Raw genomic sequence first — 22,815 nt, 5'->3', positions numbered from 1 at the left:
GGAGCCAATCAGCGATTGCTATATGGCAAATAAAGCCCGCCAATCAGCGATCGCTATAGAATGACAATTCTTTGGACGAAGGGCTCGAGCCAGTCGTGAGTTTCTGCAGATTTTGTGTGTACAAACGTTTAGAAATGACACTAAAGAGACAGTTATTGTTTGATTTTATTGGTTATTCGTAATATGAAATGTAATCAAAAGCTTGGCAGGTAGTTTGGGAGAAATTGATGTTTCCCCATTCAAACAGAATCCCTGGGCATACTGCCCGAGAGGCGTTTCAAAAATGGCCACCGAGTGAAATTACTTGCCCTAAAGGGACTTTGTTACAACCTAACAGACTCCTCCTCCTCACCATTTCTGTTTGCTGTCATAGCGATGACATATCAATGGGCGTGGTTACATATGTTAGCTCCGCCCAATAACTCAGACAGACCTAATCTAAGAATTGAACTGAAAGTAAACAGGAGGTGCGTTTGCAGATTTATATGTAAGATTACAAGGGCAAACTATTTTTTTTTTTTTTGCTCTTAATGACATGCACAGATGAATTGTTCAGCACAAAACTGGCAGTGCGATCAAATTAATATGGTTAGTTTTGATTTCATGTGTACTTTAAAGGTACAAAAGTAAACCTTAAAAGTACAAAAGTGTACCCTAAAAATACTAACGTCCACCTATCAGGTGCACCTTTTAAAAAGTTACCACCCAGTGACAGATTTTATCTTTATTTTATCTTTATTATCTTTATAAGTGTGTGTATGGGACATAAATTCTTTCATACCAAAAATCATTGAGAATATTAGATATTCTTCAAGACACTAGTATTCAGCTTAAAGTGACATTTAAAGGCTTCACTAGGGTAATTAAGGTAAAGTTAGGGTAATTAGGCAAGTCATTGTATAACAGTGGTTTGTTCTGGAGACAATCCAACACTAATATTGCTTAAAGGGGCGAATAATATTGACCTTAACATGGGTTTATAACAATTAAAAACTGTTTTTATTCTAGCCGAAATAAAACAAATTAGATTTTCTCCAGAAGACAAAATATTATAGGAAATACTGTGAAAAATTCCTGAATCTGTTCAGTATTTGGGAAATATTTGGAAAAGAAAAACAATCACTGTACCAAATATGTGCAGAGTGGTGGCCATTCAGGATCACAAGTGTTAAATCACTGGATCAGGAGGCCAAATTGTAGATTTGTCAAGTGCAATTTATAAATGCTTATTCACAGATATGACATATTTTAACCCTACATGACAGATGTTATTGGCCAAGTCCTCATAAAGAAGAAAAGCATTAATCTATCTATCTATCTATCTATCCATCTATCTATCTATCTATCTATCTATCTATCTATCTATCTATCTATCTATCTATCTATCTATCTATCTATCTATCTATCTATCTGTCTATCTGTCTATCTATCTATCTATCTATCTATCTATCTATCTATCTATCTATCTATCTATCTATCTATCTATCTATCTATCTATCTATCTATCTATCTATCTATAGGCATTAGACAACCCTGCTGAAAAATCCAGCTTAAACCAGCCTAGGCTGGTTGGCTGGTTTTAGCTGGTCGACCAGGCTGGTTTTAGAGGGGTTTTGGCCACCTCCAGGCTGGTTTCCAGCCATTTCCAACCTGGTCTTAGCTGGTCAGGCTGGGAGATGACCAGCTAAAACCAGCTTGACCAGCCTAGCCAAGCTGGGAGTCCATCCAAAACCAGCTATATCCAGCTTAAACCAGGCTGGTCAAGCTGGTTTTAGCTGGATTTGGCCGGTCATTTTCCAGCCTGACCAGCTAAGACCAGGCTGGAAATGGCTGGAAACCAGTCTGGAAATGACCAAAACCCATCTAAAACCAGCCTGGTCAACCAGCTAAAACCAGCCAACCAGCCTAGGCTGGTTTAAGCTGGATTTTTCAGCAGGGAAAGCATCAGTATTATTGTCAGCGTATGCTATGAAAATGAGATAATCTGTTGAGGGCGGCACGGTGGCTCAGTGGTTAGCACTGTGGCCTCACAGCAAGAAGGTCACTGGTTAGAGTCCCGGCTGGGTCAGGTGGTGTTTCTGTGTGAAGTTTGCCTGTTCTCCCCGTGTTGGCGTGATTTTCCTCTATGTGCTCCGTTTTCCCCCACAGTCATGCGCTATAGGGCAATTGATTAACTAAACTGGCCATAGTGTATGAGTGTGTGTATGTTTATGGGTGTTTCCCAGTACTGGGTTGCAGCTGGAAGGGCATCCGCTGTGTAAAACATATACTGGAATAGTTGGCGGGTCGTTCCGCTGTGAAGACCTCTGATAAATAAGGGACTAAGTGATTATTTAAACAGCTCAAATCAAATTAATGGGCCCTTAAATAAAATGAATTGGTCTTTGGGAGCAGTTCTGTTTTAATTTTCTGTGATTGGCTGATCGCTCTGTAGGACAAGCGGTGTGGGAAACAGAGCGATGGATGATTAATGAATCAATTAGTGAGAGTTTGGATGAGCCTAAATTAAACTTCAGGCTATGAGTTTGTAGCCAGCAAGTCATAAATTGGATTGGAATCAGTTCAGGTGATTAGTTTTAAAGCTTCCTATTTGTTGCATACACTGTAAAAAATAGATCTGTTCATTAACAGTTTCCAAATTTTGTAATTTACATGTGTTCGCCCTCTTTTTGCGCTTGTGAGTTGCATTATGGGATGTTGTTCTCTGCTCTGTCGACTTTTAATGCTGAATATTCAACTCTACAGTTAAACAAAATGACTTCTAGTGACGTTTTAGTAGTTTCAAACAATATAAGCAATATATATACTGTAAAACAAAATCTGGTAATTTACCCGAAGACTTTTGGGTTTATTTTCGGTTTTGGATTGCATTATGGGATGTTGATCTCTGCTTTGTACTACTCAGATTAACAAAGTGACTTTTATTGACATTTCAGTCATTTGAAATAATATAATGTACCAGAAATATCTGTAATTAAAAAGAAAAAGTATTGTCAGTTTCTTAACACTAACCCAGACAATATTTCACTTTGGAAAGCATCCAAACGCATACTGAAAAAACACAAATACTGTAACAAAATGCAGAAATTTTCAGTCTACACTGTTAACAATTTCCTGTAGAATCTATAATAACCTTCTGGCAGCAGTTCACCAGTAACTTATGGTAAATCAGCAAAAATACTGTATTTAAAAGAACAGCACCATTTACCCTGCTCTATATGTATTTACAGTATTTTATATCTTAATATATACAACAGTTCTCTCTGGTTCTTGAATCTGATTGGCTGGTAGCCGTCCGATATTTTGCAAGTAACATCTTACAAAGGCCTCTTCACCCTTCACCTCTGTGTATTACTCCGCCCACATACAGCAAGCAACAAGCAGGCTACAGTTTGACAAATATTACTGTTGTTAGACAACTGAATGTACTTTTTAGGCTCTTTTAGTCGGGAATGTAGTTTTTGAGATTGAAACTATGCAGTTTATTTGAACGAATAGTGCCTATTTTAAAATATTTACAATTCTGAGAGCCAAAGACGGTTGACATTGTCTATCCACAAGATGGCGCCCGGACCGCATGATAAGCCCTTGCTCAGTGTGTTCTCTTAAGGGTGAATACAAAGCTGAAAAACGGAAGCCTCGTGGTTTTTAAGGTGGACCGGATAGAGTCAATTCAGCCTCGTCCCTCCTTATCGCAAACACAACAGCAGTCTGGTGAGAAATCTCTGTAGACAGATGGCATTTCATGTCACGTTCAGCCTTATAAGCTTAAAATGTGAGCAAAATTTGCTGTTTTGTCATCACCTGAAGAGGGTCACACACCAGAAGCGCCCCTTCACATTACGCTATAGAGTCATTCAAATACTAGCTCTAAAGTAACGTTAGTGAATTAGTAACGGCTTTTGCTGTTCTGACGTCAGCTGCAGATGTGAATGAATGGCGGAAGAAAGTAGTTCCTAATCCGCTTGTTAAGTGGTGACGTGTTTGTGACGTATGTAATACTGTTTCCGTGTCCAAGCCGCCATTCATTTGAGTGGAGAAATCCTTCGTTTATGATCACGTTTTATTCCTGTCACACATTAAAGTTAATTTTTTGTAAAATCGTAATGTACACAACAATCTCTGGGCTTGCTGCATAACAAATACCAAAAATGTAACAATTAATAAAAACATTAACACTTTCTGGCCATCGGATATTAGGCATGGACATATATATTGCGGTCGTGACTTTCGAAAGCCTTAAATCGCTTTGTAAACGTTTATTATTACAATTTCATGAGTCTCCCCATTAGGGTTGTAACGGTATGAATTTTTTACGGTATGATAATCGTCTAAAACAATACCACGGTTTGACGGTTTCGCGGTATACGGTATGTTACAAATGTTACAAAATAATAGAACAGTGAAGCAAATTTGACTTTTTCCAAATAATATATTTTCAGTTACTATAAACAACACCACTTACAATGAACAAATAAAAAAATAAGAAAATAATAAATAATGTGTCAAAGTCCAAATAAAGTCCAAATAAACATGGTGCAAATCCTCAGTAAAAAATAGATATAAATATTTACTATACTATAAATAGTTACATAACGAAACTAGATTCAATATGGAACATCCTTAGGTTTTATGTGCCAGCATGGATATGGTTGTCTGTGGATATGGATTTGGAAATGGTTGTCTGCAATGCAGACAAACAGCTGCACCTTCTGTTGCGTCTTTTGAAAACAGCAAGAGCAGCAGTTCATCTTTGCTGTGTCACTGTTTTGTCATGTTTCTGTGCTGCTGTGCATGCAAAAGTACTTAGTATGAGAATTATTTCATGCAAAACTTTTTTTTTGCGTTTTATTTAGCCGCGCATAAATGTATGCCTATCTCTCATTCCGTGTTGTTCAAAAAGCTTGGTCCACAAACAAAAGCGAAACCTATGCTTATTGGTTGTGATATAGCGAGTTTGAACCAATCTGGGCAGGGAGGAGGGACAATGCATCAATGTATCATGTCTGATTTGTCCGGAGACACAGTGACGAGCGTTTCTTTGTCAAATCAGCGTTGTCAAATTTTGATGACGTAACCGCACTGATTCCGGAGCCTCTGAAAGTCCGCGAATGTTATGTGATACAGCACTGGAAAGCTGAGATTCTCTTCTTTATCCAATCTTTGTATGAATCGGATCAGCGGATCAAAAGTTATTAAACATTTAAGAGCAATACTTATTTTTAGCCGCGGGCGGCTGTCTCGGTCTTTAAGGGTTAAAACCGTTGATATGCAATTGTTCATGGTATGATAATCGTGCACGTTCAAATCGTGGTAGACCGTCATACCGGTATATTGTTACAACCCTACTCCCCATTCAGTTGAATAGAGCGATTGGACCCGGCAGCTGCTTCGCGTGACGTCACACTTAACAAGCGGATACAAAAGGGTTTTAGACTCTCTGTGTTTGGTTTTCTTTTTTATGTACAAGATTTTGCCGTCAAACTGTTGTATAAACGCAATATCACACTAATAGCATTGTGCTATATACAGCCATAGCACACGGCTACTCGTGTAGTATTGCTCATATATACAGTCATTTTCACAATGCAACTTTAAAATACAGTAACATACTGCAAAACTCTCCTACAGTAAAATACAGTTCTTATTACAGATAATTACTGTGTAACAGTGTAGCTTATTTCAAAATATCCTAATTTAGATCAACTAACTAAAGCTGAGTAATCTAACGAAATACATTGCTGATAACTTTTTAAAGCATGTGTTTTGTAATCTGTAGTGAAATACATTTTTAAAAGGGGTTTATTGACTTTTTTGTGGCATTAACTCCTGCACACATTTTGCACTGGCGCACATGCCAGCATTGTTCAGCAGAACAATGTAAAGCAGACCATGACACAGAGAAGTTGCACAAATTGTGAGTGGTAAACGTTCGAAACTATTTTTTTCCAACAAAATAAATTTAATTAAAAGTTGTTACATTTAATCCTGCTAGCTCAAATTGTTCCGTGTAACCTCGGGGAGATGACACAGACAACTGAAGGTAGGATTCAAAAATGCTGGTTTAATCGTCGTCAGGCAAGCAAAGGTCAACAGGTATAAAAAGATATGTGTAGGCAGTCCAGAATCGTAATCGGTAACAAGCGAGAGGTCAAAAAGGCAGGTGGCAGGCAGGGAAAACAAGAATACAAAGCTAGGTCGAAAACACAGGAAAACTAGACAGGAAAACCGCGTTGTATGTCATCTATACAGCTAACAAGACTCGGCAAACTGAATGGGTGAGTGTGTGGTTTAAGTAGTGTGTGCAATCAGTCTCTGACAACTCTCAGGTGGTGCGAGTAATCACCAATCAGATGAGGAAGCATGTGTGAGTGTGACCGGAGTGCATGTATGAATATGTAGTCCATAAATGGCGGATTTGTAGTGGGATATGATCATGGGATATGATCGCTGGTAATCGTGTCATTCCGATAGGAACATTTTCTGATTATGATTAGAATGACTATTGTTTTGTTTCGCAATTTGCATCGTCATATGATGCAAAATTAAAGCTTTTTTTAATTTTTATGGCATTGTTGTGCACAGTTCATTGTAACTACATTTTTAAAATTATCTGTAAATTATCAGTTTTCTGTATTTTGTGATTCATGTTTTTAATTTTCCTCATTTGTTTTTGCTTTTCAATTACATTACGGGATCTCGATCTTTCTTACAACAACTTGTTTAATGTATACTTTATTTTTATTTCTCTTTTTAAAGGAAAAAAATACAAGTAATAGATTTAAAATAAATAAATAAATAAATAAATAAATAAATAACTGAATGAATGAATGAATGAATGAATGAATGAATGAATAAATGAATAAATAAATAAATAAATAAATAAATAAATAAATAAATAAATAAATAAAAGGAAATAAATAATACAATAAAACACCTAAAATAAACCTTAATTCCTTACAAGTTACATCAACAAATACATCTAGAAATCAGATTACACTGTGTAAAGGCATAAGTTCAATCCATTTCTCCCAATATTGCAGGTATTTGTCCATTTGTAGTTTTAGAGAAAAAGTCATCCTCTCCATATTCTGAACATTAGATATAATATCCGACCGTTCAGATTTTGTAGGGGGTTCCAGTTGTAAGCACTTTCGAGTCTCAGTTTTCTTACAGGTTGCTAGGAGTATTTTTACTTGTCTTTTACAGTTAAGTTGGCTGCAATATTTTCCAGATAAATTGTCTTACAACTACTTTTAACCTTGTAAAGTTGTAAAAAAGGGAACATTTGTAATATTTTGCAGTGCTATATTGTGTGTGTTGGTGTTGTATATCACTCTACGATCACCTTGTAATAAACTGCAGCACATTTTCTGTTATTTTACAGACTTATTTATCTAGATGTTATTTCTTAATATTTCAAGCTACAAAAATGTCACTAGAAATAGCTTGATTAAACTGTAGAGTTGAATTTTCAGCATTAAAAGTCAACAGAGCAGAGATCAACATCCCATAATGCAATTCACAACCACAAATAAACACTTGTGAATCACAAAATATGGAAACTGGTCATTAACAGTTATTTTTTACAGTGTAAACTCTTTAAAAACACATAGAAGTTGCACAAATTGTGAGTATTTTGACTGTATTTTTGATTAAACGTGTGAAATAGTTCCCATGAAAGGGAAACAAAAATAGAAACACAGACAGATCTGATGCTTTAGCGCAGGGCATCCGCAGGGAAATGGCATCATGATGTAGAAACTCTGAGTCTTGATCTCATTATTACAGCTGAAGCAAACCACATGCCGCTGGATTTACTGACTAATACTGAAGCATGGAGTAAAGCGCTGTATTATTACTGCATAAAGTCAAGTTATGACAGCATCTCTTTATGAACTCATTCATTCATTCATTTGCCTTCAGCTTAATCCCATATTTATCAGGGGGCACCACAGCAGAATGAACCACCAACTATTCCGACATATGTTTTACACAGCGGATGCTCTTTCAGCCACAACACAGTACTGGGAAACACTCATTCACACACACATATATACTCTACAGCCAGTTTAGTTGATCAATTCCCCTATAGTGCATGTGTTTGGACTGTGTGGGAAACTGGAGAACCCAGAGGAAACCCACACTAACAAGGGGAGAACACGCAAACTCCATACAGAAACGCCAACTGACCCAGCCAGGACTCGAACTAGCGAACTTCCTGCTGTGAGGCCACAGTGCTAACCATTAAGCTACAATTATTAACTTTAAACGTGACTTCATAATAAAGCAATAATTTAATTCTTAAAGGTGAAGCGTGTACTGACAGTATTGCAGTCCAAATTCAAAACATTGGAAAGCTTTTAGTTTTTTCGGGTTGCCAGATTGACTTTTATTCACTTATTTAATAGTTTGCAGTTGTCTTGGTCGGTGTTGTATATATATATATTTTTTTTTATCAGGATCCCCATTAGCCACATCCAAGGTAGGGCTAATTTTTCCTGGGGTCAATCGAACACAAAACCAAATTACATTATCACATAACAGCAATACCAATGGCGACGCAGTGGGGCTGTAGGTAAGGCTGTCGACCTCACAGCAAGAAGGTCGCTGGTTCGAACCTCAGCTCGGCTCGGCTCGGCTCAGTTGGCATTTCTGTGTGGAGTTTGCATGTTCTCCCTGCATTCAAGTGGGTTTCCTCCGGGTGCTCCGGTTTCCCCCACAGTCCAAAGACATGCGGCACAGGTGAATTGGGTAGGCTAATGATTGTACGTAGTGAATGAGCGTGTGTGTGAATGTGTGTGTGGATGTTTCCTAGAGATGGGTTGCGGCTGGAAGGGCATCCGCTTCATAAAAACGTGCTGGATAAGTTGGTGGTTCATTCTGCTGTGGCGACCCCGGATTAATAAAGGGACTAAGCCGACAAGAAAATGAATGAATGAATGAATGAATGAATAAATAAGACCAATAAAAATATTAAAATACAAAATTAATACATCACACCCAGATAAACAATCCACTTCATATTGTGCCATTAAATAACAATTTATTAATAATAATTAATAATAAAAATTTAATAATAATTATTTAAACCTCATTTTACTTGTTACAAAGCATGTAATGTCTGATGGCAATTCATTCATGTTTTTATTCCTCTATACCAGGGGTCACCAATCTCGGTCCAGGAGGTCCGGTGTCCCTGCAGGGTTTAGCTCCAACTTGCCTCAACACACCTGCCTGGGTGTTTCAAGTATACCCAGTAAGAGCTTGATTAGCTTGTTCAGGTGTGTTTGATTAGGGTTAAAGCTAAAATCTGCAGGACAACTGACCTCCAGGAGCAAGTTTGGTGACCCCTGCTCTATGCAGTCCATTGGTTTACATTAGTTTTTCAAACGGGAAGCCAAACATTTCCTTTTGATGCATGCCTGGTGTTAAAATGATGACTTGCATTACTACACAAAAGCTGACAGTACATTACACTTGGAACTCTGGACATTCCTTAAGAAACACAGCAGAGAAACAACTACTCTATCCTTCACCAATAACCAACCTAAAGTTTTCTGCATTTTGATAATATTAACTCTTCTATTGCAGTGTAAAATTAACCATGCAGCTCTATTCTGGACTAACTGTAATGTATCTAAGTTTTTACTTGATGCACTCGACCTTACCACCAATCAGTAATCTAGATCTACAACAATTAGAGAGGGACAGTACAGTGGTAAAACTTTTACACATCTCTTAATAATTTCACTACAAAGACTCTGTAATAAACTACCAGTATATTTTCTGCCATTTTACAGCCTTATTTCTCTAGATATTATTTCTTTTACATTATATTATTATTATACATGACTAAAATGTCAACAAAAGTCATTAGAGTTCAATTGATTTTTCATGAAATGCACATTTTCAAAGGAGAATATCCGACTAGCATTGATAAACAAATACGTCCATTTAGCTTGTTTCTGCATACACATATTATTGTATTTTTATGCTGTAGAAGAGTGAAAAACCTACATACAGCACCTTTAAAAACTGATAAGATTTTCTTTTGTGTGTTCTGTCAATACATTTGTAATCTTCTCATGCTGATGATTATGCAGAAAACAGCTAAAAAGAACAATTATTTAGTTTATATGTGACAAAATTAATAATTTGATTGTTAGAGAATCAGTATGCATTGACAGTATTCAAAACACTGGAAAGGTTTTGGACTCGTTTGTATGTGTTTATTTTTAATTTAAAATACCGGTCACCACTGGCATTATATAAATCAACAAACACCGCATTTTGTATGTTTCTTTGTTTATTTGTATATTATTAATTCATATATTTATCTGTGTATTTATTTATTTCTATATTTTTTATATGTATGATTTGTATTTATTTATTTTCTATTTATTTGTATGTTATTTATTTATTTATCAATTTATATATTTTAAATCTATGATTTGTTTTTATTTATTTTCTATTTATTTACACATTATTTATTTATTTTTATATTTATATATTTTAGATGTAGGTTTTTGTTGTTTTATTTTCTATTTAATTTGTATATTATTTATTTATTTATTTTGTTTATTTATCTGTTTATTTATATATTTTATATGCATGTTTTTAATTATTTATTTTATATATATATATATATATATATATATATATATATATATATATATATATATATATATATATATATATATATATATATATATATATATATTTGTATTTTTTATTTATTTGGTTAGTTGTTTATATATTTATATGTATGATTTATTTTTATTTATTTGTATATTATTTATTCATTTATTTATTTGTATATTTATTATTTGTAAATTTATATGTATGATTTGTTTTTATTTATTTGTATATTATTTATTCATTTATTTATTTGTATATTTATATGTATGATTTGTTTTTATTTATTTGTATATTATTTATTCATTTATTTATTTGTATATTTATTATTTATATATTTTATTTGTGTGTTTTTTATTTATTTATTTACTTTATATGTGACAAAATTAATAATTTGATTGTTAGAGGAGCAGTATGCATTGACAGTATTCAAAACTCTGGAAACGTTTTTGTTTTTGACAGATTGACTTTTATAAACATTTGTAAAAGTTTGCAGTGCTATATCGTATTGTATATTAAACTACAAACATCTTGTAATAAACTGCAGCACATTTTCTGTTGTTTTACAGACTTATTTCTCTAGATATTATTTCTTATATTTTTTAAAATGACTAAAGTGTCAATTAAAGTCACTTTGTTAAACTGTAGAGTTGAAACTTCAGCAGAGCAGAGCAACAGAGCAGAGATCAACATCCCATAATGCAATTCACAACCGTTTTTAAGCAATTGTTGCACATATTTCATTGTTGTGATGGGTCCAAGTAAGGTTTTTGACTGTATTTTTGTTTAAACGCCTGCTAGTGTGTCAAATAATTCAAAATAAAGCAGTAATTTAATTCCTAAAGGTGCGGTGGTTAGGATTGACAGTCTTGTGGTCCATATTTAAAACATTTGAAAACACTGAAGCCCCAGGATTTAATTAATATACATAATATTTGACTCAAGATACTACTCAAGATACTCAGCTTAAAGTGACATTTAAAGGCTTAACTAGGTTAATTAGGGTAAAGTTAGGGTAATTAGATAAGTCATTGTATATCGCTTAAGGGGGCTAATAATATTGACCTTAAAAGGGTTTTTCAAACAATTAAGAACTGCTTTTATTCTAGCTAAAATAAAACAAATAAGACTTTCTCCAGAAGAAAAAATATTATAGGAAATACTGTGAAAATTTCCTGAATCTGTTCAACATCATTTGGGAAATATTTAAAAAAGTCCCAGGAGAGTGAATCATTTTGACTTTTGTGCATATTTGCTGAATGTCAACCGAAAAATGCCTGATTTATATGTGCATGCAAATCTGTACAGAGACACATGTCAGTCCGATTTGTCCTAATGAATAATGTAAGCAAACACACTGATCAGAAGTGTTTTCTGTGATGGTTTAGAGGGGGAAAATCTGCTCTTCTCGACTCTGACCCACATGAGGATTGAGCGGTGCGCTGACCTAGTTAAAAAGAGCTTTAAAGAGCCTTCATTCATCACATTAAATCATTCCTTTGTCAGACACAGACACGCTCGTATAATACAGATCACATTGTGCCGGAGTGACAATACAAGCCTCTTTTTTTCTGTGTATCTTCTGATGTAAAGCCGGACATGCACGTGTTTTCTGATCTGCTTCATGCCGGCGGTGTTTCTGGAGTCTGATCATCACAGCCTGCTTTCATAACCTTCATCAGTTCTTGGCAAAAAAAGAAAAAGAAAAAAAAGAAAATCAAAGCTTGTTTATTAATTATGCATGACTTCAGCATGAGCTGAGAGTCTTTGAAGAGCACAAAATAACACCATTGGTTTCTGTGGTCAGAACTTTCAGATCTTTAACGAAGTGCAGAGCAAAGTTTTAGCTTTCAGATTTGTATTTTTTTGACCAAGAAGGTTGCTGGTTCGAGTCCCGGCTGGGCCAATTGGCGTTTGCATGTTCTCCCCATGTTGGTGTGGGTTTCCTCCGGGTGCTCCGGTTTCCCCCACAGTCCAAACACATGCACTATTGGAGAATTAATGAACTAAATTGGCTGTATGAGTGTGTGTGTCTGTAAATAAGAGTGTATGGGGTCTTTCCATTACTGGGTTGCAGCTGGAAGAGCATCCACTGTTTAAAAAATATGCTGGAATAGTTGGTGGTTCGTTCAAAAAAACTTTCGCCATTCACTGCCATTATATAAATCAACAAACACCACATTTTTATATATCTGTATTTATTTGTATATAATTCATTTATTTATTTTGTCTGTATATATATATATATATATATATATATATATATATATATATATATATATATATATATATATATATATATAAAATATATATATATAAAATATATTTTATTTATATATTTTATATATATTATATATTATATATTTGTCTGTATATATATATATATATATATATAAATATATATATATATATATATATATATATATATATATATATATATATATATATATATATATATATTATATGTATGATTTGTATTCATTTATTTTCTATTTATTTGTTTATTATTTTTTTATTTATTCATTTATATATTTTATATGTATGATTTTTTTTATTTATTTTCTATTTATTCATACATTATTTATTTATTTATCTTATATGTAGGTTTTTGTTGATTTATTTTCCATTTATTTGTATATTATTTATTTATTTATTTAGTTTATTTATCTGTTTATTTATATATTTTATATGCATGTTTTCTAATTATTTATTTTCTATTTTTGTATGTATATATATATTCATTCATTTTCTTGTTGGCTTTGTCGCTTTATTAATCCGGGGTCGCCACAGCGGAATGAACCGCCAACTTATCCAGCAAGTTTTTACACAGCGGATACCCTTCCAGCCGCAACCCATCTTTGGGAAACATCCACACACACATTCACAAAAAAACTCATCCACTGCGGACAATTTAGCCTACCCAATTCACCTGTACCACATGTCTTTGGACTGTGGGGGAAACCGGAGGAAACCCAGTCGAAGGCAGGGAGAACATGCAAACTCCACACAGAAACGCCAACTGAGCCGAGGTTCGAACCAACAACCTTCTTGCTGTGAGGCGTCAGCACTACCTACTGCGCCAATGCCTCGCCCTATATATATATATATATATATTTATTTATTTATTTATTTATTTATTTATTTATTTATTTATTTATTTATTTATTTATTTATTTATTTATTTATTTATTTATTTATTTATTTATTTGCATGGTTTTTTTATTTGTATGGTTAGTTGTTTATATATTTATATGGATGATTTGTTTTTATTTATTTGTATATTTATTTATTTATTTATACATTTTTATGTTTATTCATTGTTTTTATTTATTTGTATATTTATTTATTTATACATTTTATATATTCATTTGTTTAATTTATTTAGTATATTATTTATCTATTTATTTATTTATTCAGCTAAAAATCTTCGTTAATGCTCTACTGAGGAAGAAAAAAAGGTCACCTACATCTCAGATGATCTGTGGCTGAATAAATTTACAGAAAATGTTCATTATTAGGTGAACTATGCTTTCAAGTTCAGTACATATTATGCATGCATCTGTGATTAACACCTTGTCTGTTTCTCCACAGCGTTTCAGAAGAGAATAATGTGAATTTCAGAGGATCAGCTGTGAAAAAGCAAGCAGAAGAAACAGGGGTTCTCACCATCGGGAGTTGTGTGTGTGATACTGGATTTAATGTCAGATGACTGGGACAGTATGGCAGCACATTGAAATATCCTCAAGACGACTAGAAGACACTTTAGGAGAAGCAGCTCCATGATACGGAGAGGAGCAAAAACACAGGAGGATGTCAACAGAGGCTGAACCTCAAGCAGAACTTAAAGTCACCGTCAAGAAGGAGTCCAGGAGAAGAGGTCGGTTCAGCGTTTTTACAGTGACCGGTAATACTTTCATTTATTTATTTGACATGCTTATTTAAAGTTAGCAGGATGAATGAACAATGTGAGTCAAAGAGAAGTTTTTTATTTATTTATTTTTTTCACACAATTGAATGTATTTATTTATTTAATTTTATTTTATTATTAAAATTTTTTAGATTTTTATTTTATTATTATTATTATTTATTTTTAATTAATTAATAAAAAATAAAATTTAGTTTATTTTTTATTGTAGTTTATTTTATTTATTTTTTATTATTTGATTTAATTATTTTACTTTATTTTATTTCAGTTTGTCTTATCTTATTTTAGTTTATTTAAATAAATTTTATTTTATAATTTATTTTTTATTTAATTTAATAATTTTTTATTTTTTATTTTATTATTTTTTTACTTAATTAAATTTTTTAATTCCATTGCATTTTTTGTTTTATTTTATTATTTTTAATTTAATTTTACTTTATTTTTATTTACTTATTTTTATTTGACTTTTTAATTTAATTAAATTTATTTTTTTATTTTATTATTATATATTTTTAATTTAATTTGGTCCTATTTTATTTTATTTTTAAATTTAATTTAGCTTTTTTGTTTAATTTTTTATTTAATTAAATTTTACTTTATTTTATTTTGTCTTATCTTATTTTACTTTAATTTTATTTTATTAAACTTTTCATTTTATTTTATTTTTCACCATTATTTTTATTTAATTTACTTTATTTTAATTTTTTAAAATAATAAATTTTATTATTTTTAAAATTTGATTTAATTGAATTTCATTTTATTTTACTTTTTTTATTTTAATTCAGTTCATTTTGTTTATTTAATTTAATTTTACTTTAAAATGTATTTTAATTAAATAAATAAATAATTATCATAATTTTTTATTTTAATTTATTTTTAAATTTAATTTAATTTTGTTTTATTTTTTACTTTATTTTATTTTTATTTTTATTAAAATTTATTTTAAATTGTGATTTAATTAAATAAATTAAAAATATCATAATTTTTTTATTAAATTTTATTTTATTTGAGCGACAGCCAATAGGAGCACTAGTAGAGCTGACGTGTTCTTCTTTTAGCTCCCGCAGAAGCTGGTTATGTTCCTGCTGTATAGCTGCATTTGCAGCAGATCTCCACCCAAGGTGACAGGCAGCTACAAAGTCGCTGCTATAGTGTGAATGAGGCATAATTGTACCATTTTAGTGACTGTCGCTTTAAATTCACGCATTTGTAGCTCCGCCCTCTTCTGAAAAGAGCACAATCTCATTTGAATTTAAAGCAACAGTCACCAAAACACTACAGTTAGGATCAAAGCCTGAAAGGGTCAGTTTCAGGGAGGTATATAACGTTATCTGTGTGATATTTTCAGCTGAATCTTCACACACACACACTAAGGACATCAGAGACGCATTTTGCATCTTGTAAAAAGAACCATAACAAAGAGCACAGATTTCAGTTCAGTGATTTTTCTGACATTTAACAAATGTTCTAGATTCAGTGCCAATAAATGATAAATGAAATTCGCCCCAACCGTGATTTTTCCCCCATCTCCATAGCAACTGCTGTAGTCTGACAAGAATCCATCTGAAAACTGATTCAGACGCACAGCTGTCACACACACACACACACACACACACATACACACACACACACACACACACACACACATACACACACAGTAACCTATGCCAGTTCTGGCAGAGCGTCAGACTCCCTTTAAATGAGCACTTCTGTCAAATACAGCAGCGGAAAATAACACACAGAAACATCTTTAGTTTTATCAACCAGGTCATTATTAAAATACATGGTGAAGCACATAATAAAAAGCATTTTTATTGATTTATTTTTGCAAATCTTGAAGATTAAAATTCATAATTTTATAATAATAAAAAATGTTATAATAATGTGACACATTGGCTCAGTGGTTAACACTTTCTCCCCCAGCAAGAAGGTCAACGTATAAATATACTCTTGAGAATTAATATTTATTTATGCAAGCAGGCTTTCTTGTGTCCAGGTCACGGTCAGTTGGTGACCTCTTATCTGTTGGCATTATTGATGTGCAAAATCTATGTGGTTTTTGTTGTTGTTTTGCTTGCCCGGTCAGTGCTTGAGAAATACCATCTCTTTTTGATTAACAGTGATTTTCTTGTTGATCAGACAAACCGTTGCACCATTCATCTCCATTCATAAATTATTACCATATATTATTATGTTATTACATATCATATAAAGAGTAAATTATATTACATATTTTATTAAAATCCTTTAAAAAGAATCCCAGTGACAGGTTTTTAGTTTATGAGTCTAAGTTATAAAATAAAATAAAAAATAAAATAAAGCAAAAATTTAATAGTAAAAATATTATAAATTATATTAAAAGTAAATAAAATAAAGTAGAAATATAAAATAAAATAGAATAAAAAAAATGAATAAATGATGTTTAAAAAATAAAAAAGATAATAGTACAATTTAAAATAATATTAAAAATAAATAAATTATATTCAAATAAATAAAATAAAAAAGATAATAGTTTAAATAAAATAAATGATAAAATATAATAGAAAACAATATTAAAATAAAATATAAAAGATAATAGTCAAAATAAAATAAAAATATAAAAAATAAAATAATAAAATAAATTAGAAAAGAGAATAAAAGTAAAAATATAATATAACGTTTTTATAGAAATGATAATAGCAGAAATAAAAAAATTGAAAAGATAATAGTAAAAGTGTAATAAATAAAATTAAAAACAAATAAAATAGACTATTTTATAAATAATATGAAAAATAGAAAATATAATAGTACAACTTAAAATAATTCAAAGAATAAAATAAATAATATTAAAAATAAATGAAATACAATAGAAAAGATAATAGTACAAATAAAATAAAAAAATAGATAATAAAATATTAATTAAAGGAAATAAATCAGAAAACAATAGTTAAAATAAAATAAAAAAGAAAAGATAATAGTCAAAATAAAAAATAAAGAATATTAAAAACAAAACAATAAAATTTAATTGAAAAGATAACAAATGAACTAAACAAAAAAAATATAATAGTACATTTAAAATAAATACTATTAAAAATAAAATAGAAACAATAATAGTAAAAATTATATTAAATCGAAAATATAATAGTGAATATAAAATAAAATAAATAATATTAAAAATATAAAATAAATTAAATTAAATATTAAATTAAATGAAATAAAATTATTCATTCATTCATTTTCTTGTCGGCTTAGTCCCTTTATTAATCTGGGGTTGCCACAGCGGAATGAACCGCCAACTTATCCAGCAAGTTTTTACGCAGCAGATGCCCTTCCAGCCGCAACCCATCTCTGGGAAACATCCACACACACACACTACGGACAATTTAACCTACCCAATTCACCTGTACCACATGTCTTTGAACTGTGGGGGAAACCGAAGAACCTGGAGGAAACCCACGCGAATGCAGGGAGAACATGCAAACTCCACACAGAAATGCCAACTGAGCCGAGGATTGAACCAGCGACCCAGCGACCTTCTTGCTGTGAGGCGAACGTGCTACCCACTGTGCTACTGCGTCGCCCTAAATTAAATTAAATTAAATTAAATTAAATTAAATTAAATTAAATTAAATTAAATTAAATTAAATTAAATTAAATTAAAATTAAAAAATAGACTTTATTTTATCTATAAATACAATTGCCATCAGCATTTCCGGAACACATAATAAAACTCATAATAAAAAATGCAGAATATTCTTCACCAACTATGAAACATATCTGATCATTTGTGACGGGTTAAGAGGTGAATGAGTTTTCTGTGTCAGGTCTCCAAAAGCACAAGCGTCCAGTGACAGATTGAGGAGTCTGGAGACTGTGGTCCTCCCCATATGCTGCCATCTGTCTTGCTGCCCCGTTCACTGATCCACATCCATTATCATCCAATACCATCACCAGATATCAGCAACACAAGCAGATTAACCCTTTCCCAACATTTCACTTCAGTTTAATGCTTTTGGTCCAGATATACTGGAATATTGAGTAGGGGGCGGGGCTTTCAGTATGTTAATGTGCTTCCAACTGAAACTGAATAATGAGTAGAGGGTGGAACTTTCAGTTTGTTGATGTAGTTCCAACTGAAACTGAATATTTAGTAGGGGCGGAGCTTTTTAATATGTTGATGTAGTTCCAATTGAAATGGAATATTTAGTAGGGGCGGGGCTTTCAGTATGTTGATGTAGTTCCAATTGAAACGGAATATTGAGTAGGGGGCGGAGCTTTCAGTATGTTGATATAGTTCCAATTGAAATGGAATATTGAGTAGGGGGCGGAGCTTTCAGTATGTTGATATAGTTCCAATTGAAATGGAATATTGAGTAGGGGGCGGGGCTTTCAGTATGTTGATGCAGTTCCAATTGAAATCAAATATTAAAAAGGGGGCGGGGCTTTCAGTATGTTGATGTACTACCAACTGAAATAAAATATTGAGTAGGGGGCGGGGCTTTCAGTATGTTAATGTGCTTTCAACTGAAACTGAATATTGAGTAGGGGCGGAGCTTTCAATATGTTGATGTACTTCCAACTAAAACTGAATATTGAGTAGGGGGTGGAGCTTTCTGTATGTTGATGTACATCCAACTGAGACTGAATATTGAATAGGGGGTGGAGCTTTCAGTATGTTGATGTACTTCCAACAGATATGGAATATTGAGTAGTGGGTGGGGCTTCAAGTATTTCGATGTACTTCCAACTGAAATTAAATATTGAGTAGGGGGCGGGGCTTTCAGTATGTTAATTTACTTTCAACCGAAACAGATTAGTAAATACTTCACGCAGACTATAATGAACTATATGCACACAAATCCACAATTATTCCAGCATACCACTCTGTAAGTCATGTGTAACAGTGTCGCTCTCTGTGGTGTTGTTTAGGTCAGGATCGCAGTGAACAGGCGCTGATTCAGCGCTACAGAGGCGACGGGATCCGTTATAAGGCTAAACTAATTGGGATTGATGATGTGACGGCGACGCGAGGAGACAAACTGTGCCAGGACTCCATGATGAAGCTGAAGGTAAACCTTACAGAGCTGGACCTGTGTTTTTGTTTACTTCAGACCAGCTGTATTAGCATGACATGTGTGAGGCAGTTTTTCTCCTAAAGCAGTGGTCGCCAATCAGTGGATCGCACTGATAGACTGGTAATTACCTTGATCTTGTTTTTTCTTTTGACATAATATAATTTTTCTTAGCCCAATTTTGCTCGTTTTAAGAAAAATACTCACTTAATTTTTAGATGTTAATACTTAAATCAACTTTATTTTGTAGTGGGCGGGGCTTACAACTGAAATGGAAAATTGAATAAGGGGTGGGGCGTTCAGCATGTTTATGTACTTCCAACTGAAATGGATTATTGAGTAGGGGGTGGGGCTTTCAGTATCCTGACTTCCATCTGAAATGTAATATTGAGTAGGGGGTGGGGCTTTCAGTACGCTGACTTCCAGCTGAAATGGAATATTGAGTAGGGGGTGGGGCTTTCAGTATCCTGACTTCCAGCTGAAATGGAATATTGAGTAGGGGGTGGGGCTTTCAGTATGCTGACTTCCAGCTGAAATGTAATATTGAAGAGGGGGCATTGGGTTTTCAGTATGTTGATTTAATTCTAGTTGAAGCAGAATTTTGAGTAGAGGGCGGGGGTTTCAGTAGCTTGATTTACTTCCAACTGAAACTGAATATTGAGTAGAGAGTGGGGTTTTCAGTATGTTGATTTAATTCTAGTCGAACCAGAACATTGAGTAGGGGGCGAGGCTTTCAGTATGCTGATTTACTCCCAACTGAAATGGAATATTGAGTAGGGGGTGGGGTTTTTAGTTTGTTCATGTACTTCCAATTGAAACTGAATATTGAGTAGGGGGCGGAACTTTCAGTATGTTGATGGGCTTCTAACTGAAATTGAATATTGAGTAGGGGCGTGGCTTTTATTATGTTGATTTAATTCTAGTTGAAACAGAATATTAAGTAGGGTCGGGGCTTTTATTATGTTGATTTAATTCTAGTTAAAAGAGAATATTAAGTAGGGGCAGGGCTTTTAGTATGTTGCTGTACTTTCAACTGAAACTGAATATTGAGTAGGGGCGGGGCTTTCAGTATGTTGATTTAATTCTAGTTGAAACAAAATATTGAGTAGGGGCGGGGCTTTCAGTATGTTGATTTAATTCCAGATGAAACAGAATATTGAGTAGGGGCGGGGCTTTTAGTATGTTGATGTACTTCTAACTGAAATGGAACATTGAGTAGGGGGCGGGGCTTTCAGTATGTTGATTTAATTCTAGTTGAAACATGATATTTTGAATAGGGGTGGGGCTTTCAGTATGGTGCTGTACTTCCAACTGAATATTGAGTAGGGGCGGGGCTTTCAGTATGTTGATTTAAATCAAGTTGAAACAGAATATTAGGTAAGGGCGGGCTTTTAGTATGTTGATGTACTTCCAACTGAAATGGAATATTGAGTACCGGGGTGGGGCAACACAATAATCTTGTTTTTCCTATTGACATATTATTATTTTCTTGCCCTATTGTCACATTAATTTGCCTTTTTTTTAAAGAAAAACTATTATATATTATATATAAAACTGTTATTTCTTAAATCAAGACAATATGTTGTGCTTGTCTAGAAAATGCTTCTTGATTTAAATTTTTTATCAAGTTTGTACTAGAATCAAGACAAAACTCTAAGTAAGAATAGTTATATTTTGCAGTGTACTAATTCCATTTTTGTTTGCTATTTAGTATGTGTAGTATGTGCATTGGGATGCAGTTTTCATTATGAGTGTAGTGATGGCTTTGGCACCAGTGTTGTCATTTTTCACTGGCTGTAGAGTCATTAATCAGAAAGCTCTGGCATTTGGCTCCAAAATCTGGCAGCAGAAGCAGATCTTTAGGCAGCCAAGAGCAAAAAAAGGCTTTTTTCTATTTTATTTTTAAAAGTCAAGTCAGTTTGTGAAGTCCTAGATTGCTCAAGCTTTTACCTGTTGTTTATAGGCATGATTTAGACACTCCAGCTTTCAGACTTCCATCTTAATAATGGATAGTTCACCTAAAAATGGAAATGTACTCACTATCTTTATGAATTTCCTTCTTCTGTTGAACACAAAAGAAGATATTTTGAAGAATGCTGCAAACCTGTAACCATGAACATCCATAGTGGGAAAAACAAATGCTATAGAAGTCAGTGGTTACAGGTTTCCAGCATTCTTTCTATTGTTGAAGAAGAGCTGAAAACCTGTAACCATTGACTTTCATAGTAGTTATTATTAATATTATTTGTTTTTATTTTTATTTGTGCAATTATGTAATGTTACTTTGTTATATTGTAAAAACACAATAAATATTGAGTCAAAAATAAATAAATGACAGCAGTAAGCACTGTGATGTGACATCCCCAATCTGAAGGATGCCAACGTCTTTCTGATAAAGGGACGAGACGTTTACTGCAGGTTCAGTTCTTCTCATGCTTGGATCTTCTCCTTTGTTCACTGCTCCAGGGAATCGCTGCCTCGGCGCGCTCAAAAGGGAAACACAAGCAGAGGATTTTCCTGACCGTGTCTTTTGGTGGAATCAAGATTTATGATGAGCGATCAGGGGTAAGAGTTTTAGTGTAAATCCTTCATCTGTTTAACCGTAGCTGTAATCCTCACTGCTCTGAATGTTATTTTTCAAATATTCTCCAATTAATGTTTTACAGATATTTTACAATTTTCCTTAAATATATATATATATATAGTCTGTTGCGTTGACACGATGCTTATTTGGTACTATAATGAACCCAAAGTGTACCAAGAAAATCTCCCCCACACCATTACACCACCACCACCAGCCTGAACCGCTGATACAAGGCAGGATGGATCCATGCTTTCATGTTGTTGACGCCAAATTCTGCGTGCTTATTTGAGTTACTGTTGCCTTTCTATCAGCTGGAACCAGTCTGGCCATTCCCCTCTGACCTCTGGCATGACCATTTGTGCCCACAGAACTGCCGCTCACTGGATTTTTCCTCTTTGTCGGAGCATTCTCTGTAAACCCTAGGGATGGTTGTGCGTGAAAATCCCAGTAGATCAGCAGTTTCTGAAATACTCAGACCAGCCCGTCTGGCACCAACAACCATGCCATGTTCAAAGTCACTTAAATCACCTTTTATTTTGTTCTGGAAAAAGTCTTAATTTTTGTTTAATGTAAAATCCACTAAGGTCATTATTATTAACCTCGTTAAGAATGTGTGT

At 33.2% G+C, this 22,815-nt stretch overlaps 1 protein-coding gene across 48 annotated transcripts in view; it reads left to right on the top strand.

Moving 5' to 3' along the window:
- dab1b (DAB adaptor protein 1b) overlaps positions 1-22,815 on the top strand; it is a 74,115-nt gene that overhangs the window by 28,483 nt on the left and 22,817 nt on the right. For 29 of the 48 annotated variants that reach the window (XR_012389347.1, XR_012389346.1, XR_012389359.1 and 26 more), the window contains 3 exons: positions 14,230-14,542; positions 19,472-19,611; positions 22,081-22,179. Coding sequence is in view for 37 of the 48 variants with exons in the window: in XM_005171114.6 (XP_005171171.2) it covers positions 14,449-14,542; positions 19,472-19,611; positions 22,081-22,179 (333 nt within the window). In the remaining 11 variants the exon portion in view is untranslated. 48 annotated transcript variants of the gene reach the window in all.

Source organism: Danio rerio, chromosome 2, assembly GCF_049306965.1.
Source record: "Danio rerio strain Tuebingen ecotype United States chromosome 2, GRCz12tu, whole genome shotgun sequence".
In the NCBI taxonomy this organism is placed as follows: Eukaryota; Metazoa; Chordata; class Actinopteri; order Cypriniformes; family Danionidae; genus Danio; species Danio rerio.
Note: the sequence above shows the minus strand (reverse complement) of the source record. Positions and strands in the feature narration are given on the sequence as shown.